This window comes from Pristiophorus japonicus, chromosome 3 (assembly GCF_044704955.1).
Source record: "Pristiophorus japonicus isolate sPriJap1 chromosome 3, sPriJap1.hap1, whole genome shotgun sequence".
In the NCBI taxonomy this organism is placed as follows: domain Eukaryota; kingdom Metazoa; phylum Chordata; class Chondrichthyes; family Pristiophoridae; genus Pristiophorus; species Pristiophorus japonicus.
The window spans coordinates 26,103,943-26,130,887 of record NC_091979.1 but is presented as its reverse complement, the minus strand read 5'-3'; the positions used below and the strand labels follow the sequence as shown (position 1 = coordinate 26,130,887).

General features: G+C 50.0%; 1 protein-coding gene across 1 annotated transcript; it reads right to left on the bottom strand.

Annotated features, from left to right (window-relative positions):
* Positions 1-14,705: 14,705 nt before the first annotated feature.
* LOC139256911 (beta-crystallin A2) lies at positions 14,706-26,682 on the bottom strand. Its single transcript, XM_070874355.1, has 4 exons — positions 26,501-26,682; positions 23,358-23,499; positions 17,401-17,543; positions 14,706-14,921 (listed from the first exon to the last, which is right to left on the bottom strand). Exons 1-4 carry the CDS (start codon positions 26,656-26,658, stop codon positions 14,774-14,776), a joined length of 591 nt encoding a protein of 196 aa, XP_070730456.1. The 5' UTR covers positions 26,659-26,682; the 3' UTR covers positions 14,706-14,773.
* Positions 26,683-26,945: the final 263 nt, after the last annotated feature.

Here is a 26,945-nt window from a genome sequence, read left to right as displayed (position 1 = left end):
AGGCGGAGAGGGAGAAGGGGAGTGGAAGAGCGAGGGAGTGGGGAGAGTGAAGGGGAGAGGGAGAGGGAGAGGGGAGGCAGTGTGAATGGGGGAAAGGGGGAGAGGGAGAGTGGAGGGGGAGAGTGAAGGGGAGAGAGGAGGGGGAGAGTGACGGGGCGAGTGAGGGGGAGATTGGAGGCGAGAGGGAGGGGAGAGTGGAGGGGGAGAGTGAGGGGGAGAGTGGAGGGGAAAGTAAGGGGGACAGTGAGGGAGAGGTGGAGAGAGGGGGGGAGAGAGGGGGGGAGGGGAAGAGGGAGGGGGAGAGAGGGCGTGGGAAGGGGAAGGGTGAGGGAGAGAATGAGAGAGTGAGGGGGAGAGTGAGAGAGAGGGTAAGGGAGAGATGGTAGGGGAAAGTGAGGGAGAGGGGGGGAGAGAGGCGAGAGGAGAGTGAAGGGGAGAAGGGGAGGGAGTGTGAATGGGGGAAAGGGGGGAGTGAGGGGGAGGGGGAGTGTGGAGGGGACAGTGAGGGGTAGAGGCAGCGAGAGGGGGAGAGGTGGGCGAAAGAAGGGAAAGGAATGGGGGTGGGGATTGGGAGGGGAGGGAAGAGGGGGGTGAGTGGAGGGGAGGTGGAGAGTGATGGGGCAGGGGGGAGAGTGGAGGGGAGAGGAGAAGGATAGGGTGGAGTGGAGAGAGGGGAGAGCTGAGCACTAGGGCAGGAGAGTGGACGGGGGACAGGGGTGAGGTGGAAGGGGATAGGGAAGGGGAGGGGAGCGGGAGAGTGGAGGGGGCAGGGGGGTGGAGAGTGGAGGGCAGAGGAGAAGGGGAGGGCAGAGTGGAGAGAGGGGAGAGGGGGGGGAGAGTTGAGTACCAGGGCAGGAGAGTGGATCGGGGAGGGGGGAAAGGAGAGAGAAGTGGAAAGGAAGAGGGAAGGGGGGAGAGGGAGAGTGGAGGGGGAGAGGGGTGAGGGTGCGAGCGTGGAGTAGGAGAGAGAGAAGGGGTCGAGAATGGAGGGGGGAACAGGCGGAGAGTGGGGGGAAAGGGGGAGAGGGGAGTGTGAGAGTGGGGTGGGGCTGCGGGAGTGGGGATAGTGGTAGGAGAGAGTGGAGGGGGAGAATGAGAGAGTGGGAGAGAGATGAGGAAGTGAGAGGGAGAGTGGGAGAGTGAGGGGGAGAGTGAGGGGAAGAGGGGGAGAGTGATCAGGAGAGGGAAAGGGGAGAGGAGGAGAATGAGGGGGAGAGGGGGTAGGGAAGTGGAAGGGCTAGAGGGAGAGTGGAGGGGAGGGGGAGAGTGGAGGCGGAGAGTGGAGGGGTGAGTGGAGGGCAGGTGAATTGAGGGAGAAGGGGAGAGGGTGGGGAGAGTGAATGAGGGTAGTGGGCGTGAGTGAGGGGGAGAGGGAGACAGTGAGGGGGATAGGGGAGGGGGGGCGAGTGAGGGGAAGAGGGGGAGAGTGGACCAGGTGTGGGAGAGTGGAGGGATGGAGGGGGGAGAGTGGAGTGGGGAGGGGAAGTGTGGAGGGGGGAAGGGGGTAGAGCATGGGGGGGGGGAAGTAAGGTGGAGAGGGATGGAGAGAGGGAGGGGAAAGGGAGAGAGGGTAGTGGGAGAGGGGTAGAGGGGGAGAGAATGGGGGGGAGAGTGGGAGAGTGGAGGAGGAGGGACATGGGGGAGTGTGGAGGGGGAGTGTGGCAGGGACAATTGAGGCAGAGAGGAAGGGGAGAGGAACAGAGGGGAGTGGTCTAGTGGGGGGAGGGGGAGAGTATGGGAGGGGGAGAATGAGATAGAGAGGGAGCGGGAAGGGGAGGGGAAAGGGGGAGAATGACAGAGAGAGGGAGAGAGGGTGAGGGGGAAAGTGAGAGGGTGAGGGGGAAAGTGAGAGGGGGAGGGAGAAAGAGGTAGAGTGAGAGAGAGGGAGAGGGTTAGAGGGGAGATGGAGAGAGGGAGAGTGAGAGAGAGTGTGGGAGAGAAGGGAGGGGAGAGTGAGGGAGACAGAGGAGGGGGAGAGTGGGGGAGGGGGAGTGGGGGAGAGTGAGGGGAGAGGGGGAGAGTGAGGGAAGAGGTGGAGAGAACGGGGAGGGAGAGTAGGTGATTGGAGAGGGAGGGGGATGGGGGAGTTGGAGCGGGGAGGCGGAAGGGGGCAACTGAGGCGGAGAGGAAGAGATGTGCAGAGGGGAGTGAGAGAGTGGGGGGCAGGGGAGAGGGGGAGAGGAGTGAGGGGGAGAGAGGGAGAGGAGCGAGGGGGAGAATGAGAGGATGAGGGGGAGAGTGAGGGGGAGAGTGGAGGGGAGAGTGAGGGGGAGAGAGGAGTGTGAGGGGGAGAGTGAGGAGGAGGGGAATGGGGGAGAGTGAAGTGAGTGGGATGAGTGAGGGGGAGACTGAGGGGAGAGAGAGGGGGAGAGGGGGAGAGTGAGGGGGAGAGGGGAGAGTGATGGGTATAGGGGGAGGGGAGAGGGAGAGTGAGGGGGAGAGAGTGGTGTGGGAGGAGAGAGGGAGGAGGAGGGCGGTGGGGGAGTGGGAGGACAGTGGGGGGGAGAGAGGATTGAGAGAGAGGTAGAATGAAAGAGGGGAGAGAGAGGAGATTGAGTTAAGAGAGGGGGAGAGTGAAGGAGAGAAAAGAGAGAGAGCGAGGTAGAGAGGGAAGAGAAAGGGGAAAACGGATGAGAGTTTTGGAGAGAGTAGCGAAGAGAGTGAGGGAGGGAGAAGTAGAATGAGGGAGGAGAGGGGAAGATAGAAAGAGAGAGAGTTAGGGATGGGGAGACAGCGGGAGAGGGACGGGCCACAGCCGAGGAGTTTGTGGGTCTGGGCAGCGATGGAGAGTTGGCAGTGCTAAGTTTTGAGGAAGGTCTCCAGGAAACATTACTCACTGAGGGTCGGTGTCCCACTGGCTGTCAGCTTGGTGCAGCGGTCCCGGGCGGTGGGAGCTGGGGGTTCCCTTACCCTGAAGTCCAGGAGAAGACCCATCCTCAGGTGGACCTCTCACTGTCAGAGCCGCCCAACAGGTTAAAGCAACGGACCCCTGCAGGCGGCGGGGAGGGAGGGAGTTGGTGACTTAGTTGTGTGCAAAAGGTTTGTGTCATTATTGTTTGTTTGCTCTCTTCCCCTTGCCAGGTGCAGGGTGACAGGTGAGCTTACTTTAACCCGGATTCCGAGCAGGATGTGAATGCGTGGCTCTCTCTCTCTCTCTGTGTTGAAAGTCAGAGGCACAGCTCTCTGAAGTTGTTCCCAGATGGGGGCACTGTTTACCAACACGTCCAGCAGCCCAGGGTCAACGCTGCAAGCTTCATTGAATATTGAATGAATAAAAGGCAGGACGTTTCTGCAAGTGTCAATGCAATTTTAACCCTGGAGGGCTGGAGAAGTGGTTATTGGATGTATTCCCTGGACACTGAGACCATGGGATCTTTTTCACCCCTTTATTTTTCCTTTGCAAACACAGATGATCTGGTCATTATCACACTGCTGTGTGTGGGAGCTTGCTGTGCACACAATTGTCTGCCACGTTTCCTACATTACAACAATGACTGCACTTCAGAAGTACTTGATTGGTTGTAAAGCTTTTGAGACGCCCGGTGGTCGTGAAAGGCGCTACATAAATGCAAGTCTTTCTTTTTGTAGGTTCACGGTTTATCAGAAGTGATCACACTCGGTACCAGTTGTTCCCAACTTTGATTGGGGTTGTGAAAGAGCCCTCTTCGCCCCAGCAAAACCTGATTTAAAACCATATGTTATCTCAATACATTCCTTGCTGTTTTCTTAATGTTGATTTTTAATTGGTAGAGAAAGCCGATGCCGAGTCCCGGGGAATCACAGGCTCCATTTAAATTTCAGACCTTCAGCTGAGCTCTTAGTCATTTGTTACTATTTGATGCCGTGACATCATAATGTTTGTGTGGTGATGTAATGACATCATACTGTTTGTGTAGTGATGTCATGACAACATAATGTGTGTGTGGTGATGTCATGACATCATAATGCTTGTGTGGTGATGTCATGACAAAATAATGTTTGTGTGTTGATGTCATGACATCATAATATTTCTGTAGGGATGCGATGGCATCACAATGTTTGTGTGGTGATGTCATGACAACATAATATGTGTGTGGTGATGTCATGGCATCATCATGCGTGTGTGATGATGTCATGACAAAATGTTTGTGTGGTGAAGTCATGACTTCATAATGTTTCTGTAGTGATGCAATGACATCATAATGTTCATGTGGTGATGTCATGACAACACAATGTGTGTATTACATCATACTGTTTGTGTAGTGATGCGATGACATCATAATGTTTGTGCAGTGATGTCATGACAGTTTGATTAATTTTGCAGCAATTAAATACATTTTCCATCTTATCGCCAGGAAGGTGCAACCAACTGGGGAATTAATTGAGCTATTATTTAAATATTCTTCCCCAACCCACCCTAGCCTTGCTGAACTTTGACCCCTTGGGACAAAATTAAACAGTGAATCCTCACACTGCCCTGACCGAGACTTCTCTTTCCCCACACCTGCTGGGCAATGTTGCTCAGGGATATGGCAGACTCTGGTCTCCTGCCAGAATGCCTAAAGGCCCCCGACCCAGGAAACTGGGCCAGGATGGCGACTGTCGCAGATTCCACCTCAACTCAGTGAGAGTGGGAAGTGGGAAATCTAGACCACCATCTTCGGCGTCAGTGTGAAATGGTGTCAGCCCCGACCACCAGGATCTCCTCCAGCCCTGTGCAGTCCTTCTACTTCCCCCATCGTTGCCTGAACTCTGATTCCCCACTCCTTCAGCAACCTCTGGGCCTCTGTCGCCCAGGCAGCCCCAGCTTGTCTTCTCCTTCCCTGGCTTCCAAAACCTTCTTCGGACTTTCTGCATCGACGTGTTAAGTTCCCGTGCTGACTCTTTTCCTTTTGTCCTCTCACCCATTTCATATCTACTCACTGCCCAGTAAAGTGCTCTGACCCAACTCTCTGAGCGTAATATGAGCTCCAGTTATTGTGGTTGTAGAAGACCCTTTAGCCACCAGGTGTTGGGAATTCCCACCCTGAACCCTTCCACCTTCAAAAGCCTCATCACACGTGACCTCCTTGACCACACGTTTGGTCACCTCTCCAATCTCTGCTCGCAACTTCCGACTCTGTGTCCAACCCCAACTTGTAAAGGGCCTTAAGATGTTTATTTATTCTCCAGATTCCGGTGGCCTGGTAAGCTAGTATTTATTGCCCGTCCCTAGTTACGAAAGGAGTGGGGCTGGAGTCACGTGTAGGCCAAAAGTGTACAATGGATATGAAAATCGACGGTTTCTATATCGGGCCGTCACTCCACGATGACAGATTCACACGCAGGCAGAAAGTTGAAAATCTAACCTCACAGCATTGTGAAATAGCTCCATTTTCACTTTGTCGGGACCAGATTGTGAGTTTACATATTATAATTTTACTTATATTGGATAGCATTAGATAACTGGAAAGCTGCACCCATTCTAGAATGTGTACAGACACTGGGAGTATAGCTTTTGGCAAGAATTGCAATTACTCATGTCAAACAAAGGGTGTGAATACAGGAACTGTAGAACAAAGTTAGAATAAAGTTTAATAAAGTTATAATAAAGTTGTAATAAAGTTGTAAAATGTTGTAATATAGTAAAGTTATAATTAGGATTTCTGATTTGTCAACACCCCTCAACCCACAGTCTTCCCAAGGCCGAATATGCCTCTTCTGCTTTCCACGATCATCCATCATCGTCTCCCATCAGGCAATGTTCCGTCCAATGATCACGAGCGCAGTTCCATGACTTGCACTTTCGGTGTGCGGTGTGCGGTGGGCGTGTAGAAAGGGAAGTTTTACCCCTGAAAAATCACCTGGCAGGATGGTTCCCTTTTTGTGTGATTTGGTGCACCACCGATTAGGCCTGATTAGGCATAAGAACATAAGAAATAGGAGCAGGAGTAGGCCATACGGCCCCTCGAACCTGCTCCGCCATTTAATACGATCATGGCTGATCCGGTCATGGACTCAGGTCCACTTCCCCGCCCGCTCCCCATAACCCCTTATCCCCGTATCCCCTTATCGGTTAAGAAATGATCTATCCCTGTCTTAAATGTATTCAATGTCCCGGCTTCCACAGTTCTCTGAGGCAGCGAATTCCACAGATTTACAACCCTCTGAGAGAAGAAATTTCTTCTCATCTCAGTTTTATATGGGCGGCCCCTTATTCTAAGATTAAGCCCCCTAGTTCTAGTCTCCCCTATCAGTGGAAACATCCTCTCTGCATCCACCTTGTCAAGCCCCCTCATAATCTTATACATTTCAGTAAGATCACCTCTCATTCTTCTGAATTCCAATGAGTAGAGGCCCAACCTTTCCTCATAAGCCAACCCTGCCCGGACATAGGTGGGCAGGTGCAGCAAGCAGTTAGGAAGGCAAATGGTATGTTGGCCTTCATTGCAAGAGGATTTGAGTACAGGAGCAAGGAGGTCTTACTACAGTTATACAGGGCCTTGGTGAGACCGCACCTGGAGTATTGTGTGCAGTTTTGGTCTCCTTGCCAAAGAAAGGATATACTTGCCATAGAGGGAGTGCAGCGAAGGTTCACCAGACTGATTCCTGGGATGGCAGGACAGTCGTATGAGGAGAGATTGGGTCAACTAGGCCTGTATTCACTAGAGTTTAGAAGAATGAGAGGGGATCTGATTGAAAGGTATAAAATTCTGACTGGGTTAGATAGACTGGATGAGGGGAGGATGTTTCCCCTGGCTGGGAAGTCTAGAACAAGGGGTCACAGTCTCAGGATACAGGGTAGGAAATTTAAGACCGAGATGAGGAGAAATGTTTTCACCCAGAGGGTGGTGAACCTGTGGAATTCTCTACCACAGAAGGCTGTGGAGGCCAAGTCACTGAATATATTTAAGAGGGAGATAGATAGATTTCTAGAAACGAAAGGCATCAAGGGGTATGGGGGAAAAGCGGGAATATGGTGTTGAGATAGAGGATCAGCCATGATCATATTGAATGGCGATGCAGACTCGAAGGGCCGAATGGCCTATTACTGCTCCTATTTTCCATGTTTCTATAAGATAGGTTAAGATAGCGGGACTCTGTGCCTCGTACCCAACCGCCCATCCCCCCTCTCCAGCTTAGCTTGATTGAATTCAGTTTTAATCCCGCCCCTCTTGCCGTTTAGCAGTAATGGAGGATGGGGAGAGGGGTTCATTTGAATGAATACACCAGCCTGCCGATATTTTGGGGGGTATTTTAACCCTAAAAAAAAATGGGTGGGTTGGGGTCAGGTGGGAGGTTAAAATACTGAATCCCACCCCACCCCCCCCTCCATCCCACCCACTTCAGTGTTAAGGGAGGCGGGACGAGGAGGGGGGCCGACAGCCAACCCGCTGTCAGGAGACAGGTGTCCCATTTAAATATTATAATGAGGCTTGTGGTGATGAGCCATTACAAATTTAACTCTGGCTGGTCGGGTTTCCCAGGCCTCGGGGAATCCGCCAGTAAAGTCCCCCCGAGGACTGCTGGATCCAGGAGGTTAGTGCCTTTCCACTTACCTGCTGGATCCAGCATCCCTGCCTCACCCATCTCCCACGGGTGGACCCCCCCCACCCCCACAGTGTCTCTGATCACCCCTGACCTCTCCTAAGCCTCCGATCCCCCCGCCACGAGGCCTCCAATTTCCCCCCCCCCCCCGCCCCCCAGGAGGTCGCCAATCATATATGTAAAGCTGTAAATACCTTGTTTATCCACCAGAGGGCTCATCCCTTGGAGTCCCAAGGGATCCCACAATCCCTTGGGAGCACCTGTACTTAAGGAGGCCTCACAGGCTGGAGAGGCACTCTGCAGACCTGCAATAAAAGACTATGGTCACACTTTACTTTGATATCCACAATGCCTCTGCTCCCCTCACACACATTGCCTCTGATCCCCCCCCCTCCTGCTCTGATCGCCAACCAAGCCTTCCCCCTCCGGCCCCTGATCAACCCCCCCTCACTCCCCCACCCACCCATTATACTCTGGTCCCTATTCACCTCCACCGTCCCCCCAATCATGTCTGGTCACGATTCACCTGCCCCCCCCCCAATGTTCCTCCGGCCCCTAACTGTCCGCCCCCAATGCCCCTCCAGCCCCTGAGGATCCGCTGCCCCCCCGCTCACCCCCCCACCACCCGATCGCTGATCATCCTCCGGCCCCGATTCACCCACCCACCCTCCCTCCTCTCTGCGGCCCAGTGCCACAGGCCTATACGCCCACCACCAGCCAGCCTCTCCATCTCTGAAATGTCAATCAGGTCCTGACGTTAAATTTGGCCAGGCCTGCGGGAAACACGTTTTCCCGGGTTACCTGACCGCCGTCGAGCCCACCCGCCCACCTCTCCAGAGCTCCCGACCCACCTCCAGATTAAAATTCTGACCTTTATGATTATTGATCTTGAAGCCAGTGCTGGCAGGCGGAGGCCTAAGTCACAGCCCGATGACAGCACTTTTAGCCTCGGCCTACGGGAGGCCATCACGGGGCAACCCCGACAGTGAACCATAGCAGAAGTGATCAGAAGAGGCCAAGGTTAGTTTGAAGAATGAAAGAAAGACTTATATAGCGCCTTTCACAACCTCAGGACATCCCAAAGCGCTTTACAACCACTTTTGGCGTGTAGTCACTGTTGTAATGTAGAAATTGCACACAGCAAGCTCCCACAAACAGCGATGTGATCGTGACCAGATAATCTGTTCTTTTAGTGAGGTTAATTGAGGGATAAATATTGGCCAGTACACCGTGGATAACTCCCCTGCTCTTCTTCAAGACGGGGCCTCGGTTTAAGGTCTCATCCAAATGACGGCACCTCTGACAGTGCAGTGCTGCACCGGGAGTGTTGGTCCAGATTTTTTTTTGTACTCAAGTCCCTCAATTTTTGGACTTAAAGGGAATCAAGGGATAAGAACATCAGAAATAGGAGCAAGAGTAGGCCATATGGCCCCTCGAGCCTGCTCCGCCATTTAATACGATCATGGCTGATCTGATCATGGACTCAGGTCCACTTTCCTGCCCGCTCCCAATAACCGCTTATTCTCTTATCAGTTAAGAAACTGTCTATTTCTGTCTTAAATTTATTCAATGACCCAGTCTCCACAGCTCTCTGAGGCAGCGAATTTCACAGATTTACAACCTCTGAGAGAAGAAATTCCTCCTCATCTCAGTTTTAAATGGGCAGCCCCTTATTCTAAGATCATGCCCTCTAGTTCTAGTCTCCCCCATCAATGGAAACATCCTCTCTGCATCCATCTTGTCAAGCCCCCTCATAAACTTATACGTTTCAATAAGATCACCTCTCATTCTTCTGAGTTCCAATGAGTAGAGGCCCAACCTTCTCAACCTTTCCTCATAAGTCAACCCCCTCATCCCCGGAATCAACCTAGTGACCCTTTTCTGAACTGCCTCCAAAGCAAGTATATCCTTTCGTAAATATGTGGGGACAGTGCGGGAAAGTGGAGTTGAGGTAGAAGATCAGCCATGATCTTAAGCATGGTGGCGCAGGCTCAAGGGTCCATATGGCCTACTGCTGCTCCTATTTCCTATGACCTATCTAGTTCATTCTTCCTCAGGATCCTATGATTCCCTCATTTGTACAGCCTCGCACCCACCAGCAGAAGCTGCGCTCATGTGAGGCCCATGTAAATTAATATTTCAATTTCCATTTTAAAGGCTCCTTGTGGGGCCAGGAGGATCAGGACCTCCTCCGACCCGAATTAAATGCATTTCAAGACTATATTTGTGTCGACCTTGACTCAGTGGGTAGCGCTCTCTCGCCTCTGGATCAGAAGGTTGTAGGTTCAAGTCCCACTCCAGAGACTTGAGCACAAAAATCTAGCCTGACACTCCAGTGCAGTGCTGACGGAGTGCTGCACTGTCGGATGAGACAAGAGTCTGCCCTCTCAGGTGGATGTAACAGATCCCATGGCACTATTTTGAAGAAGAGCAGAGGAGTTCTACCCAATGTCCTGACCAATATTTACCCCTCAAACTACATCACAAAAACAAATTATCTGGTCGTTATCACATTGCTGTTTGTGGGAGCTTGCTGTGCACAAATTGTACATTAGGGGATTGTCCTAAGAGAGGGGTTGTATTATGAATAAAGGTTGAGCAGTTTGGGCCTATACTTACTGGAGTTTAGAAGAATGAGAGGTGATCTTATTCAAATGTTTAAGATACTGAGGGGGCTTGACAGGGTAGATGCAGAGAGGATGTTTCCCCTCGTGGGGGAATCTTGCGGAGAAAATGTTGGTGGTATTTCTCCAGCGACTTGAGGTGTCTACTGTACATGGTCCATGTCTCTGAGCCATACAGAAGGGTGGGTATTACTACAGCCCTGTAGACCACGAGCTTGGTGGCAGATTTGAGGGCCTGGTCTTCGAACACTCTTTTCCGCAGGCGGCCGAAGGCTGCACTGGCGCACTTGAGGCGGTGTAGGATCTCGTCATCAATGTCTGCTTTTGCTGATAAGAGGCTCCCGAGGTATGGGAAATGGTCCACGTTGTCCAGGGCCGCGCCGTGGATCTTGATGACTGGGGGGTAGTGCTGGGTGGCGAGGACAGGCTGGTGGAGGACCTTTGTCTTACAGATGTTTAGCGTAAGGCCCATGCTTTCATACACCTCGATAAATACGTCGACTATGTCCTGGAGTTGCGTTCTTATGTTCTTATTGTGCTATAGAAATGAAAGTCTTTCTTTCTTTATATTCACAAGATTAGAAACATAGAAACATAGAAAATAGGTGCAGGAGTAGGCCATTCGGCCCTTCGAGCCTGCACCGCCATTCAATAACATCATGGCTGATCATTTACCTCAGTACCCCTTTCCTGCTTGCTCTCCATACCCCTTGATCCCTTTAGCCATAAGGGCCATATATAACTCCCACTTGAATATACCCAACGAACTGGCATCAACAATTCTCTGCGGTAAGGAATTTCACAGGTTAACAACTCTCTGAGTGAAGAAGTTTCTCCTCATCTCAGTCCTTAATGGTTTACCACTTATCTTTAGACTGTGTCCCCTGGTTCTGGACTTCCCCAACATGAGGAACATTCTTCCTGCATCTAACCTGTCCAATCCCCTCAGAATTTTATATGATTCTATGAGATCCCCTCTCATTCTTCTAAACTCCAGTGAATGCAGGCCCAGTCGACCCAGTCTCTCCTCATATCAGTCCTGCCATCCTGAGAATCAGTCTGGTGAACCTTCGCTGCACTCCCTCAATAGCAAGAACGTCCTTCCTCAGATTAGGAGACCAAAACTGAACACAATATTCCAGGTGAGGCCTCACCAAGGTCCTGTAGTAAGACTTCCCTGCTCCTATACTCAAATCCTCTCGCTATGAAGGCCAACATACCATTTGCCTTCTTCACCGCCTGCTGTACCTGCATGCCAACTTTCAATGACTGATGTACCATGACACCCAGGTCTCGTTGCACCTCCCCTTTTCCTAATCTGCCGCCATTCAGATAATATTCTGTCTTCGTGTTTCTGCCCCCAAAGTGGATAACCTCACATTTATCCACATTATACTGCATCTGCCATGCATTTGCCCACTCACCTAACCTGTCCAAGTCACCCTGCAGCCTCATAGCGTCCTCCTCACAGCTCACACCGCCACCCAGTTTAGTGTCATCTGCAAACTTGGAGATATTACACTCAATTCCTTCATCTAAATCATTAATGTATATTGTAAATAGCTGGGGTCCCAGCACTGAGCCCTGCGGCACCCCACTAGTCACTGCCTGCCATTCTGAAAAGGATCCATTTATCCCGACTCTCTGAGCTCACTGAGTGCCTGGTTGGCAGTTTGAGGAAGGCGGGCCCAGCAGCATTATTCAACGAGGTTCCAAGCAGTCTGTCATGTATCCAGACATGTTTACTGCTTGTACTATTACATATGATGTGCCACTAGAGGGCACTACTATGGGAAACTTGTACACCAGCTGTATGGTCATTAAGGTGTGCCACCAGAGGGCACTGCAGTAGGAGACTTGTAGGTTACCTGTACAGGTGTGCCAGGCCTAGTATAAAAGGCAGGCCACCTTGTGTGATCCTCACTCTGGAGTTATATTAAATGGACTAAGGTCACTAAAGTTCAAGTGCAATACTTTGCCTCGTGGAGTCATTATCAGAGCATCTAAAGACATAACAGAGTCTTCAGTCCAGACATGGCTGTAACACTAGATTTCTGGGATGAGAGGGTTGTCCTCTGAGGTACCATTGCATAGATTGGGTCCATACACTTTGGAGCTTAGACGTGATCTTATTGAAACATGCAAGATTCTGAAGGGGATTGACAGGGTCGATGCTGGGAGAATGCTTCCCCCTGGCTGACCTGTCTAGAACTAGGCGGCACAGTCTCAGGATCAGGGGGCGGCCATTTAAGACAGAGACGAGGAGGAATTTCTTCACCCAGAGGGTTGTGAGGAGAACCCTCATTGCGTAGCATCCCCGTGCGGGTCGCTAACTTTTGTGGGAGCGCTAAAGAATCGCTGGGCGCTACGTAGGGTGAAACCCACGCGAGCTTCCGGTTTAGCGCTCCAGGAAAGAAGTGGAACACTAAATGCTGAGGGGGAGGGAGCGGTGCAGCGCTACCCAATGTTGAGGGCAGCATTGCCGGGATCGGAGGTTTCTTCCCTCCCTTAAAGGGACAGGCCATCGCTGCAAGCTCTGCACGAAGTCTATCCCCTCGTCGCTGACGGTAGCCGTGACCCGCGACGGTCTGCAGCAAGCGCCCTAACAGAGTGCAGGACTCAAGAATCGCGGGCCGAACCGAAGAAAAATGCCGAAAAGTGGACCCGAGAGCTCTGAAAAAAAAATGTTCACCTGCCGCAGGCGGCAATAATTTAAATGCGGCTCCGCTAGCGGCCGGCCTCCCCGATCAACGCCTCCTGCAGCTGCTGACGTCAGCGCCCGGTAACACTGCAGGGGGCGGAACTGAAGTTCGGATCCGTGCCAGTACCGGGGGGGGGGGGGGGGAGGGGGAGGGGGCACTGCGCAGCCAGATGATGTCACGATCTCCGGGGCAGAGGAGGTCGTGGTGCTAGGGGGTTTCATCATCATCATAGGCAGGCCCTCGGAATCGAGGAAGACTTGCTTCCACTCCAAAAGTGAGTTCTCAGGTGGCTGTACAGTCCAGTACAGGAATTACAATCCCTGTCACAGGTGGGACAGACAGTAGTTGAAGGAAAAGGTGGATGGGGAGTCTGGTTTGCCGCACGCTCCTTCGGCTGCCTGCGCTTGATTTCTGCACGCTCTCGGCGACGAGACTCGAGGTGCTCAGCGCCCTCCCGGATGCTCTTCCTCCACTTAGGGCGGTCTTGGACCAGGGACTCCCAGGTGTCAGTGGGGATGTTGCATTTTATCAGGGAGGCTTTGAGGGTGTCCCTGTAAAGTTTCCTCTGCCCACCTTTGGCTCGTTTGCCGTGGACGAGTTCCGAGTAGAGCGCTTCCTTTGGGAGCCTCGTGTCCGGCACGCGGACGATGTGGCCCGCCCAGCGGAGCTGATCGAGTGTGGTCAGTGCCTCGATGCTGGGGATGTTGGCCGCCGCAAACCTCCGTGGTAAGTTGGCGGGAGTCGGTACTCTCGCCGCATCCGGTCACAGAGCTGGTATCGCCCCGTTATCGACCCCCCCAGGGGCACGAGCGGGAGACGCAAAGGAGACCGATTTCTCCCCCTGAAGCTTTGGAATTCTCTATCCTAAAGAGCTGTGGATGCTCAGTCATTGAGTATATTCAGGGCTGAGGTGAATAGATGTTTGGACTCTAGAGGAATCAAGGGATATGGGAAGCGAGCGGGAAAGTAGAGTTGAGATCGAAGATCAGCCATGATCTCCATTCAATGGCAGAGCAGGCTCGAGGGGCGAATGCGTACTCCTGCTCCTAATTCTTGAAGAAAGACTTGCATTTATATAGCGCCTTTCATGACAACCAGTCGCCTCAAAGCGCTTTACAGCCAATGAAGTACTTTTGGAGTGTAGTCACTGTTGGAACGTGGGAACTCCTACACGGCAAGCGAGTCCCAGGTGGGTAGAGGAAACGTTTCAAGGATACCCTCAAAGCCTCCTTGATAAAAATGCAAAATCCCCACCAACACGTAGAAACATAGAAACATAGAAAATAAGTGCAGGAGGAGGCCATTCGGCCCTTCGAGCCTGCACCACCATTCGATAAGATCATGGCTGATCATTCCCTCAGTACCCCTTTCCTGCTTTCTCTCCATATCCCTTGATCCCTGTGTCCCTGTGCCAAAGACCACCCTAAGTGGAGGAAGAGCATCCGGGAGGGCGCTGAGCACCTCGAGTCTGGTCGCCGAGAGCATGCAGAGACCAAGCGCAGGCAGCGGAAGGAGTGTGCGGCAAACCAGACTCCCCACCCACCCTTTCCTTCAATGACTGTCTGCCCCACCTATGACAGAGACAGTAATTCCCATATTGGAAAGTACAGTCACCTGAGAACTAATTTTAAGAGTGGAAGCAAGTCTTCCTCGATTCCGAGGGACTGCCTATGATGACGTGCTCAAGTTTCCTGGAGTGAGACTTGAACCCACAACCTTCTGACTCAGAGACGAGTGCACTACCCACTGAGCCACTGGCCTGACAAATCCGAGCCCTCCTGTGATTGTGCTGAAACCTCAAATTATTTAACGGACAATAAATACAGTAACCACTCTCAAAGTGTTTTGCGGGATGCTTTACTTTTATTGTTCAGTACAGTTACTTCTTAGAACAGACAGGTAGCGTTTTCCTCCCCTGGTGGTAGGTGAGCTCTTCCTGGCCTAGTGTTGGATTCGGCGAATGGACTGCAGCTGGTTGGTGTGAGCCTGGGTGCTGTATTCATTGTAGTTCTTGAATTCACCGTTGTGCCTGTCTCTCTCAAAGATGTACTGGTAGCCCCTGTATCCTGGGTACTGGTAGGCAACCCACCTGTAACAACAACGTGTATTAATAACTTGTATTTATATAGCGCCTTTAACATAGTAAAACGTCCCAAGGCGTTTCGCAACAGTGGTACGAGACAAAATAGATAGATTTGACACTGAGCCACAAAAGGGGCCGTCCATTTAAAACTGAGATGAGGAGGAATTTCTTCTCTCAGGGGGTTGTAAATCTGTGGAATTTGCTGCCTCAGAGAGCTGTGGAAGCTGGGACATTGAATAAACTTAAGATAGAGATAGACAGTTTCTAAACCGATAAGGGAATAAAGGGGTTATGGGGAGCGGGCGGGGAAGTGGAGCCGAGTCCATGATCGGATCAGCCATGATCGTATTAAATGGCGGAGCAGGCTCAAGATGCCGTATGGCCTACTCCTGCTCCTATTTCTTAGGCTCTTATGTTCTAAAAGAAGTAATTAAGGAAGGTGACCAAAAGCTTGGTTAAAGAGGTAGGTATTAAGGAGCGTCTTAAAGGTGGAAAGAGAGGTAGGGAGGCGGAGAGGTTTAGGGAGGGAGTTCCGGAGCTTAGGGCCCAGACAGCTGAAGGCACCCATGGTTGAGCAGTTATAATCAGGGGTGTTCAAGAGGCCAGAATTTGAGGAGCGCAGACATCTGTGGGGCTGTGAGGCTGGAAGTGATTGCAGACATAGGGAGGGGCGAGGCCATGGAGGATTTGTAAACAAGGATGAGAATTTTGAAATCAGGGCGTTGTTTAACCGGGAGCCAATGTAGTGGGTGATGGGTGAGCGGGACTTGGTGCGAGTTAGGACATGGGCAGCCGAGTTTTAGATGGCTTCAAGTTTACAAAGGATAGAATGTGGGAGGCTGGATGGGAGTGCGTTGGAGTAGTCAAGGCTAGAGGTAACAAAGGCATGGATGAGGGTTTCATTGATATAACACCTTTAACGTAGTAAAAACGCCCCAAGGTGCTACACGGAGGCGATTATCAAAGAAAAATCTCCACGTAAGGAGATATTGGGACAGGTGATCAAAAGCTTGGTCAAAGAGGTAGGTTTAGAGGTGTTTCTTAAAGGAGGAGGAGAGAGGTAGAGAGGTTTTCGAAGATAATTCCAGAATTTAGGACCTTGGCAGCTGACGGCACAAGAGCATGTTTGGATCGCAATCTCAAAGAGGCCGGGGCTTCAAAATCATGGGGGGCCCTTGGTTGCCTGAATAAAGAGGGGAGGGGGGGCAACCAGCCCACCCCAGAAGACAAAACCGACCCCATTGACAGTGACGAGGCCACAGTTGCCCCCTTTGTGAGTGTAATTCAATTCCATCCATTTTGTACTTACCCCTCACATTATTTTGCGCAATACCTCACCTGGCCGAGGTGGCATGCTTTCCCTCGTGTGGTGGGCGGGGAGGGAGAAGGTGGGGGTGGGGGAAGTTGGGGGGAGGGGTGAGAAGGTGGGGGTGGGGGAAGTTGGGGGGAGGGGTGAGAAGGTGGGGGTGGGGGAAGTTGGAGGGTGGGGTAAGAAGGTGAGGGTGGGGTAAGTTGGGGGGAGGAGTGAGAAGGTGGGGGTGGGGGAAGTTGGGGGGGTGGGGTAAGAAGGTGGGGGTGGGGCAAGTTGGGGGGAGGGGTGAGAAGGTGGGGGTGGGGGAAGTTGGGAGGGGGGTAAGAAGATGGGGGTGGGGGAAGTTGGGGGGAGGGGTGAGAAGGTGGGGGTGGGGGAAGTTGGGAGGGGGGTAAGAAGGTGGGGGTGGGGGAAGTTGGGGAGGGAGGAGAAGTTGGGGGTGGGGGAAGTTGGGGGGAGGGGTGAGAAGGTGGGGGTGGGGGAAGTTGGGGAGGGAGGAGAAGTTGGGGGTGGGGGAAGTTGGGGGGAGGGGTGAGAAGGTGGGGGTGGGGGAAGTTGGGAGGGGGGTAAGAAGGTGGGGGTGGGGGAAGTTGGGGAGGGAGGAGAAGGTGGGGGTGGGGGAAGTTGGGAGGGGGGTAAGAAGATGGGGGTGGGGGAAGTTGGGGAGGGAGGAGAAGTTGGGGGTGGGGGAAGTTGGGGGGAGGGGTGAGAAGATGGGGGTGGGGGAAGTTGGGGGGAGGGGTGAGAAGGTGGGGGTGGGGGAAGTTGGGGGGAGGGGGGAGAAGTTGGGGGTGGGGGAAGTTGGGGGGAGGGGTGAGAAGGTGGGGGTGGGGGAAGTTGGGGGGGTGGGGTAAGAAGGTGGGGGTGGGGTAAGTTGGGGAGGGGGGAGAAGTTGGGGGTGGGGGAAGTTGGGGGACGGGGTGAGAGGTTGGGGGTGGGGGAAGTTGGGGGGAGGGGTGAGAAGGTGGGGGTGGGGGAAGTTGGGGGGAGGGAGAGAAGGTGGGGTGGGGGAAGTTGGGGGGAGGGGTGAGAAGGTGGGGGTGGGGGAAGTTGGGGGGAGGGAGAGAAGGTGGGGGTGGGGGAAGTTGGGGGGAGGGAGAGAAGGTGGGGTGGGGGAAGTTGGGGGGTGGGGATACGTGGACACCATGGCTACCACGACGGCTGGTTACTTACGCTCCAGAGTTGACCTTGATGGAAGCAACCTCCTTGTTACACCAGCCCATGGCCTGCAGAGAGGGGTAGTCATCACACAGCTCAAACTTGCGGCCCTGGAAGTTCTCATTCTCGTACAGGGTGATCTTACTGTCGCTGTGGTTCTGGGAACAGAGAGTGGAGAAAAGAGGATGTATTGTAAATCTTTAATATGCACCAACTCAGGTCTTCAGAAGGACATTAACTGCAAGATGCTAACGTCAGAATTTCTGATGTGAAGCTTGTTCATTTTTCTAATTAAACCCTGAATGTAACACATCCTATGTGTGTCTTCCATGTAACATATTTCCCCATGTGTGTCTTACATGTAACACATTCCCACCCATGTGTTATCCCATGTAAAACACATTTCAATCTGTGTGTTGTCCTATGCATAAACCACCTCAATCCTTGCATATCCTGCCTGTAACATACTTCAGCCCACATATTATCCTGGTGTGTAACATTTTTTTCGAGTCATTCACGGGATGTGGGCATCGCTGGCAAGGCCAGCATTTATTGCCCATCCCTAATTGCCCTCGAGAATGTGATGGTGAGCCGCCTTCTTGAACTGCTGCAGTCCGTGTGGTGAAAGCACTCCAGTCCATGTGTTACCCTGCATTGAACACATTCCAGTCCACGTGTTACCCTGTGTCTAACACTATAATGTCTGTAAGCTTGTAATGTTTGTAGCGCCACACTGTGGATGTGGACATATTGTGTACTGCAAGTGTAGGGTTAATAATAAACAGAACCAGACAGATTTCCGGAGACTTCCGAGAGAGTTGTCTGCCATGTTAGGAAGCTGTGTGTGCTGGGCTCTGTGAATATATCACATTTGGCGACTGAGATAGGATTTTTCGGATGATTTAAAGCTTAATTTTTGTTGGTGAAGGATTCAGCCAGCCGACAGAGAGACTTTGAAAGTTTCTGTCTTTGAAAAAAGCTACAAAAATCCGAGGTAAAATACAGCACACTGTGTGAACAGCTAGAGATTAAAATGGTAGGTGTATTCGGATATTTGGGTGAATATAGACATGACAGGGAATGTTTTAACGTGTATGTGGATCAGCTAGAAATGTATTTCACTGCAAATAACATAATCGAAGTTCCAGACAATGCAGTCCAGAACCGGGCTGTGTTGGAACGTAAGAAAGCGATCTTCTTATCGGAGGCAGGTCTGGCTTTATATGACACTCTTGTAAATCTGCTTGTGCCTGACGAGCCAAAGGACACAACGCTTAAAGAGATTTTAACGAAGCTGGAGCAGTACTATAACCCCAAACCGTTAGAAATTGCTGAAAGCTATCGTTTCGGGATTCTGAATCAAAAGGCTGATGAAGGTGTCAGTGATTACATCGTAGCATTAAAAAAGCTATCGATGCACTGTAATTTTGGAAACTTTCAAAACCACGCATTACAGGATCATTTTGTTTGTGGGGTGAAAAATGATGTGATCAGAAAGAAGTTATTGACGACGGATGACTTGACTTTTGAGATTGCTTGTCAGACAGCGAGGTCGATGGGCATGGCCGAACAATATTCCCGAGAATTAAATAATAATTACAGTCGTCAGTCAACTGAGGTAAATCACCTGCAGGTTCAAAGTAAAAGACAGTGGGGGCCCAAAGTCTCAGAAACTGGAAATTGTAACAGAGCGTCGAAGTCGTGTTATAGGTGCCTGGGACAACACATTGCTCAAAGTTGTCCATACGTGAAGGCAGAGTGTTTCTTCTGCAGAAAGATTGGGCATCTTGCGAAGGCATGTCGACTGAAGGGTAAAGCAGCTTTTAAAGCTATGAGTCCAGCGTTCAAAGCTATGAGTAGAAATCCCAAGAGACTACATAGCATGGAAGAACAACAACAGGACGAGGAGATGTTAGAGTTACACGTCATCAGGAGCATGAGGTTAACGGACAGCGATTCGGAAAGCATCAAAATCCACATAGATGTTGCGGGATTCAAGTTACCAATGGAAATTGACACGGGTGCATCCGTGAGTGTAGTACCAGAGCCACTGTACCTCGAAAAATTGCGTGATTTTCAACTGGAGAAATCCAAGATAGAGCTGCGAGGCTACTTGGGAGAGAAAATTCCTGTGGTAGGTCGTATCACCATACCGGTGAAATATAAAGATCACTTTCAGAACTTGCCTCTAATAGTAGTGAAAGGAGACAAGCCTGCCATACTAGGAAGAAATTGGTTGAGTTCACTGAAGCTGGATTGGAGTAAAATTTTCTGTGTGGAAGCGAGATTTTCATCAATGGATGAGGTTATCAAGAAGTATCCGAAGGTGTTCTGCGAAACGGGCAGTCCGATCCCAGGCTTCAAGGTGAGTGTCAGGGTACAGAAGGACGCTAGATCGGTTTACTACAAGCCACGGTCCGTACCATATGCACTCAAGGAGAAAGTTGAGCAAGAACTCAAAAGACTAGAGACTGAGAACATTATTTGTAAGATAGATCGATGTATTGGGCTACACCCATTGTTGTTGTACCTAAGTCTGATGGTAAGGTAAGATCGTGTGGTGATTAGAAAGTAACTGTAAACCAGGTTCTAGAGGGTAATGTCCCCAATACATTGCCAAATATAGAAGATTTGTTCACAACACTGACAGCAGGTCAGATCTTCTCAAAACTGGATCTTACGAATGCCTACTTACAGCTTGAACTAGATGAGGAGTCCAAGTCATGTTTGACTATAAATACTCATCTAGGCCTATATCAATTTAATAGGCTACCGTTTGGAGTGTCTTCCACCCCTGCCATATTCCAAGCGGTGATGAACCAGATTTTGCAAGGTATTGAAGGGGTATTATGTTATTTGGATGACATATTAATTTCAGCACCAAATAGGCAAATTCATAATAACATATTGAATGAAGTCCTCAAATGGCTAGGGAAGCACAGAGTACGAGTGTCTGCTCGTAAGTGTGAGTTGTTTAAAAACTCAGTGGAGTACTTAGGGTACAGAGTAGACAAAGAGGGTTTACATCCAACCATGGAAAAATTGGATGCAATTAGAAATGCACCCACTCCCAGGAATGTCACTGAACTTCGTTCATTCTTGGGTCTTTTGAACTATTATGGGAAGTTCCTACCAAATTTGGTTACAGTATTGCATCCACTGAATGAACTATTGAAAAAACAGGTCCATTACAAGTGGTCAAAAGAATGCGATACAGCATTCAAGGAGTGTAAAAGCAAATTGGTAGAGAGCACCATGTTAGTTCACTATGACATATCTAAGGAGATTAAGCTAGCATGTGATGCCTCTCCATATGGAGTTGGGGCAGTAATCTCTCATGTATTAAGTAGTGGGGAGGAGAGACCAATTGCTTTTGCTTCACGCACTCTCAGTGCCAGTGAGAGTAATTATGCACACATTGAAAGGGAAGCTTTGGCATTAATTTTTGGGGTCAAGAAGTTTCACAAATACTTGTATGGTGGTAAGTTTACCATTGTTACGGACCAAAAGCCCCTAACAACAATCCTCCATCCAAAGTCCCCAGTTTCAACATTAGCTGCAGCCCGAATGCAGAGATGGGCTTTGGTTTTGTCAGCATATACATATGATATTGAATACAGGCGATCAGCTGATCACAGTAATGCTGATGCAATGTCTAGATTGCCTTCCCCATCACAAGTTACACCCGATAGGGAAGAAGTGTTTTATTTTTCATACATTGATAAACTGCCAGTCACAGTTGAAGAGATTGGTAGAGCAACCAAACGTGGCCCAGTGATGTCAAAGGTGTATGAGTATATTGCAAATGGATGGCCAAACCAGGTAACAGACAAAGATACACATCCATTCTTCATTCGTAGGAATGAATTATCAGTCGATAAAGATTGTATCATGTGGGGTGCAAGAGTGGTTACACCAAATAAATTCAGGTTCAAATTATTAGGAGAGCTCCATGACCAGCACCTGGGAATGTGCTTGACCAAGAGTTTTGCACACAGTTATTTATGGTGGCCAGGTCTTGATAAAGATATGGAGTACATCGTGAGTCAGTGTACGACATGTCAATCGGTAAGCAAGCAACCGCCACCATTACCATTACAGCCATGGAAATGGCCTTCCTGGGTGTGGCCAAGGCTACATATTGATTTTGCTGAGTTAGAAGGATAACAATTGTTCATTGTGATTGATAGCCATTCGAAGTGGGTTGAGGTGTTTCCAATGTCGAAAATAACAACAAGTAATACATTGAACATTTTACGAAAATTATTTTCTGCATTTGGCCTCCCTGAAGAAATTGTTTCAGATAATGGACCACAATTTCGTTCAGAAGAATTTGCACAATTCACGAGCAAAAATGGTGTGAAACTACCAAGGTTCCACCATACCATCCTGCTTCGAATGGTGCAGCAGAGCGCACTGTGCAAATTGTAAAACGTGCCCTCATAAAACAAATGTTAGATCTAAATCCAAGGAAAATGACAGTTGTCATTGGATCATAAATTGGCTAATTTTTTGATTACATAGCGAAATACTCCTCATACAACTACTGGTAGAACACCAGTAGAGTTGTTTCTCAAACGACAACCACGAACCAGATTCTCGTTATTAAAGCCAAATTTGGCACAGTCCGTAGAAGAGACACAATTAAGACAGAAAGAGAATCATGATAAAGGTAGAGTAAAACAGAAAAGTGTGAAATTAAACCAGAAGGTGAGAGTGAAGAACCGTCACCATAAATGGTTAAAGTGGTTACCAGGAAGAGTGGTGAAGATATGTGGTCCTCGCACATATTTGGTAAAGATGTTTGATAATGGACAGGTTAGGTTTGTTCATATTGATCATATTTTACCTACAGACATGGAAGGAGTTGAAGGTGGAAATGATTCAATTATTTCTGACTCATCAGATAGTTTTGATACACCAGTAGCAAATCCTAAATCCAATGTACTGGAAACAAATCCAGGAGAGAATCAGAATGAAAGTCTGAGTCCGAGTCAGGAAAACAAAGCGCCTGAAGTTAGAGTGAGTTCAAATGAAAATCAAGGAAATTCCGTGGAGGAAAATATTCCTCAGGATGAGCCTCGAATGAGTGTGAAATCGACACCAGGTTTGGAAGGTTCTGTTCGAGAGCGAAGGTATCCTCTTCGAAACAGAAAACAAGTGGTAAAGTTAAATTTGTAAATATAGAAAAAAATAAGTTTATATCCTGTGTTATGTATAAACATGAAAGTTATGTATGATGTTTGTTATGATGGCTTTTCATTAAGGAGGGAGAAGTGTAAAATGTCTGTAAGCTTGTAATGTTTGTAGCTCCACACTGTGGATGTGGACATATTGTGTACTGCAAGTGCAGGGTTAATAATAAACAGAACCAGACAGATTTCCGGAGACTTCCGAGAGAGCTGCCTGCCATGTTAGGAAGCTGTGTGTGCTGTGCTCTGTGAATATATCACAAACACACTCCAGTCCATGTGTTACCCTGTATCTAACACACTCCAATCCACGTGTTACCCTGTGTCTAACAGACTCCAGTCTATGTATTACCCTGTATCTAACATACTCCAGTCCATGTGTTACCCTGTGTCTAACACACTCCAGTCTATGTATTACCCTGTATCTAACATACTCCAGTCCATGTGTTACCCTGTATCTAAAATACTCCAGTCCATGTGTTACCCTGTGTCTAACCTGCTCCAGTCCATGAGTTAACCCTTAGGTAAGGGACCTCAGCCTGTGCGCTATCTCTGGGTATAACACACTCCTGCCTGCGTGGTATCCCTTCTGTGGGGCGGTGGGGAAGATCTGCTCTGCACACGAAGTGTAATCAGTAAGCTGATGCTTTATAAACCGGCTTAGAAACGATGCAGTGCAGAGAGACCATCCCTCAGTGCTCTCTCATTTTGATAGTGGCGGGCTTGGAATCTACTGACACAGAGGCTGAGAGAAAGAGTCAAAGGTTACAAGGGACTTACAGCGCACTTGATGGTACGGAAGGAGAGCAGGTGCTCTGTCCTGTAGCCGCTGTTTCCACTCCAGGCATCCCAGCGTGGGTAGTCTCCCTTCTCCAGAATGAACTGCTGTCCCTGGAACTCTGGATACTCATACCCGGCCCAGCTGCAAGTGAGACAGGGAGAGAAGACATTCAGTGACTTTGCCCCAGCAAACAGACACCCTCTCTCCCAACTCCGACACACCACAGACTCTGATCCACCACACACACACACACACACACACACACACCCACCCCTAAACACTTTCCTCCTCTCCTGAAGGTGCCGACACACGTTGGTTCCGTGGGCCGGGTCCACCCGTTCCGATACGCGAGGGAGTCAGTCGGCTGTTTGACCGCGTGGGGCATCGCGGCCGGGCCCGACGCTGTCCTGAGCCGACCCTCGCAGGCGCACATTGCAGCAGTTCGTGGGATGGCGGTCTGGCGCAGGTAACCTGGCCAACCTTTCCCCTCTCCTCATCGCTGAACCCTGCCCCCACCCCAGATAGTGTCGGTGCCTGGAATTCCATGCCCTGCACGTAGCGAATTCAAATGCATTGGTTCACTTGGTCGGTAAAGAAAGTCTTGCATTTACATAGCGCCTTTCACGACCTTAGGATGTCTCCAAAAGTGCTTCACAGCCAATGAAGTACTTTTTGGAGTGTAGTCACTGTTGTAATGTAGGAAGTGCGGCACAATGTAGAAAATTTGCACACAGCAAGCTCCCATAAACAGCAATGTGATAATGGCCAGCTAATCTACTTTTTGTTTGAGAAATTGATTGAGGGATAAATATTGGCCCAGGTCACCAGGGAGAACAGTGACTACATTTCAAAGAAGTACTTCATTGGCTGTAAAGCGCTTTGGGACTTCCTGAGTTCACGAAAGGCGCTATATAAATGCAAGTCAATCTTCTTTCTTGTAAGGACACTTCATAGATGTTAACCACATCGGGTCAGCTCGCATATAGACTCCCTCCTTGAATTGCCATTAGTGAACCAATTAGGCTCCGACAACAATCCAGATACTTTCATTGATGTTATTTCTGGTGGAGTTTGAGTACTGCGTGCAGTTCTGGTCATCACCTTACAGGAAAGATGGGATTGCACTAGAGAGGGGACAGAGGAGATTTATCAGAATGTTGCTTCCTCTGGAGAATTTTAACTATAAGGAAAGATTGGACAGGCTGGGGTTGTTTTCTGTGGAACAGAGGAGGCTGAGGGGAGATCTTATTGAGGTGTATAAAATTAGGAGGGGCTTAGACAGAGTGGATAGGAAGGACCTATTTCCCTTAGCAGAGGGGTCAACAACCAGAGGACATAGATTTAAAGTAATTGGGGGGAGATTTAGAGGAGATTTGAGGGGAAATGTCATCACCCAGAGGGTGGCGGGGGTCTGGAACTCACTGCCTGAAAGGGTGACAGAGGCAGAAACCCTCACCATATTTAAAAAGTGCTTGGATGTGCACTTGAAGAGCCGCAGCCTACTGACCAATAGCTGGAAAGTGGGATTAGGTGTGGACACGATGGGCCGAAATGGTCTTCTTCCGTGCTGTAAGTGTCTATGATTCTATGGTGCCTTCCTACAAGTGATCAGATTTTATTTAACGGAATATCACAAATTACCAAGGGGCGATTCTTTGAACTTGCTGGGACGCCAGTCCAGCACCATTATTACTGCAGCACCCTGCCCGTACGGTTGATTGGGAATTAGATTCTCTTTCTCGGCGCATCTTTACAGCGCTTTGGTCCGTATCCAACTGTGCCTCGTACCTGGCCTGTGAGTGTCGGCGAGGCTGATATGGGAAGTGTTCCACTCCCCAGCACTGCCATCCCTCACATCGATCAGCACGCAATTCAGAATGACAACAACAACAACTTGCATTTATATAGCGCCTTTGACGTAGTAAAACGTCCCAAGGCGCTTCACAGGAACCTTATCAAGCAAAATTTGACACCGAGCCACAGAAGGAGATCTTAGGACGATGGCCAACGGCTTGGTCAAAGAGGTAGGTTTTAAGGAGCGTCGTAAAGGAAGAGAGAGCAAGGCGGTGAGATACCGGGAGAGAATTCCAGAGCTTAAGGCCCCAGGCAGCTGAAGGCACGGCCGCCAATGGTGGAGCGATTTAAATCAGGGATGCGCAAGAGGTCTGAAATGGAGGAGTATGGAGATCTGGGAGGGGTTGTAGGGCCAGAGGCGGTTACAGAGATAGGAAGGGGGGGGAGGTGGGTGTCGCCGGGGGGGGGCGAGAAGGGCCATGGAGAGATTTTAAAAACAAGAATGAGAATTTTAAAATCAAGGCGCTGCCGGACTGGGTTTGGTGAGGCCACACCTGGAGTACTGCGTACAGTTTTGGTCTCCGTATTTAAGGAGGGATATACTTGCATTGGAGACTGTTCAGAGAAGGTTCATTCGGTTGATTCCGGAGTTGAGGGGGTTGACTTATGAGGATAGGTTGAGTAGGTTGGGCCTATACACATTGGAGTTCAGAAGAATGAGAGGTGACCTTATTGAAACTTATAAGATAATGAGGGGGCTCGACAAGGTGGATGAAGAGAAGATATTTCCACTCATAGGGGAAACTAAAACTAGGGAACATAGTCTCAGAATAAGGGGCCGCCCATTTAAAACTGAGATGAGGAGGAATTTCTTCTCTCAGAGGGTTGTAAATCTGTGGAATACTCGGCCCAGAGAGCTGTGGAGGTCATTGAATATATTTAAGGCGGAGATAGACAGATCTTTGAGCAATAAGGGAGTAAAGGGTTATGGGGAGCGGGCAGGGAAGTCCATGATCAGATCAGCCATGATCTTATTGAATGGCGGAGCAGGCTCAAGGACCAAATGGCTGACTCCTGCTCCTATTTCTTATGATCTGATGTAGGTCACAGGGAGTGAACGGGACTTGGTGCGAGTTAGGACACAGGCAGCCGAGTTTTAGTTTAGGGAGGGAGCGAGGTGGAAGGCCGGCTAGGAATAGTCGAGTCTGCAGGTAACAAAGGCATGGATGAGCCGTTGGATCTGGCCAACATCTACCATTACATGTCGTCCTCTGCTCTTTACCACTGGTTGCGCTCATTATTTGGAGGGGGGTGAGGGTGGGGGAGGCGTAATGTTTGGAATACTCACGGTCCGCATTCCACCTTAATGGATCGGATCTTGCTGAATCCCCGCTCCATGATGTTGGGGCATTCCAGCATAAATTCGCAATGTTTTCCCTGGAAGTTCTGCTCTTCCCAGATGGTGATCTTCCACTGTCCCATGATATCCATAGGTTGGGTCGTCATCTTGAATAATTGTTACTGCACCTTCTGTAACTGCGAGAGGAATAAGCAAAATACAACTAGCATGAAAAAAGAGAGAGCAGCTCCCCCAGTGGCTCATTCGATTAACCGCACTGTCCAGTTCTCATTGGCGGCCGTGCCTTCAGCCATATTGGCCCAACGCTCTGCCACTTCTGCTCTAAACGCCCTCCCCCCCTCCCCCCCTCCGCCTCTCCACCTCCCTCTCCTGATGTGGAACTGAGCCGTACACGAGACAAAGTTTGCCCCCAAACCTACATCCTCCACCAACG

What these genes read in the sequence shown, in the direction of transcription:
- LOC139256911 (XM_070874355.1), bottom strand. Translation starts at nt 26,658, where the DNA reads ATGACGACCCAACCTATGGATATCATGGGACAGTGGAAGATCACCATC. An exon ending in ATTAAGGTGGAATGCGGACC is followed by an intron (nt 23,500 to 26,500) that starts GTGAGTATTCCA and finishes TCTCACTTGCAG; the next exon opens with CTGGGCCGGGTATGAGTATC. An exon ending in ATCAAGGTCAACTCTGGAGC is followed by an intron (nt 14,922 to 17,400) that starts GTAAGTAACCAG and finishes TTGTTGTTACAG; the next exon opens with GTGGGTTGCCTACCAGTACC.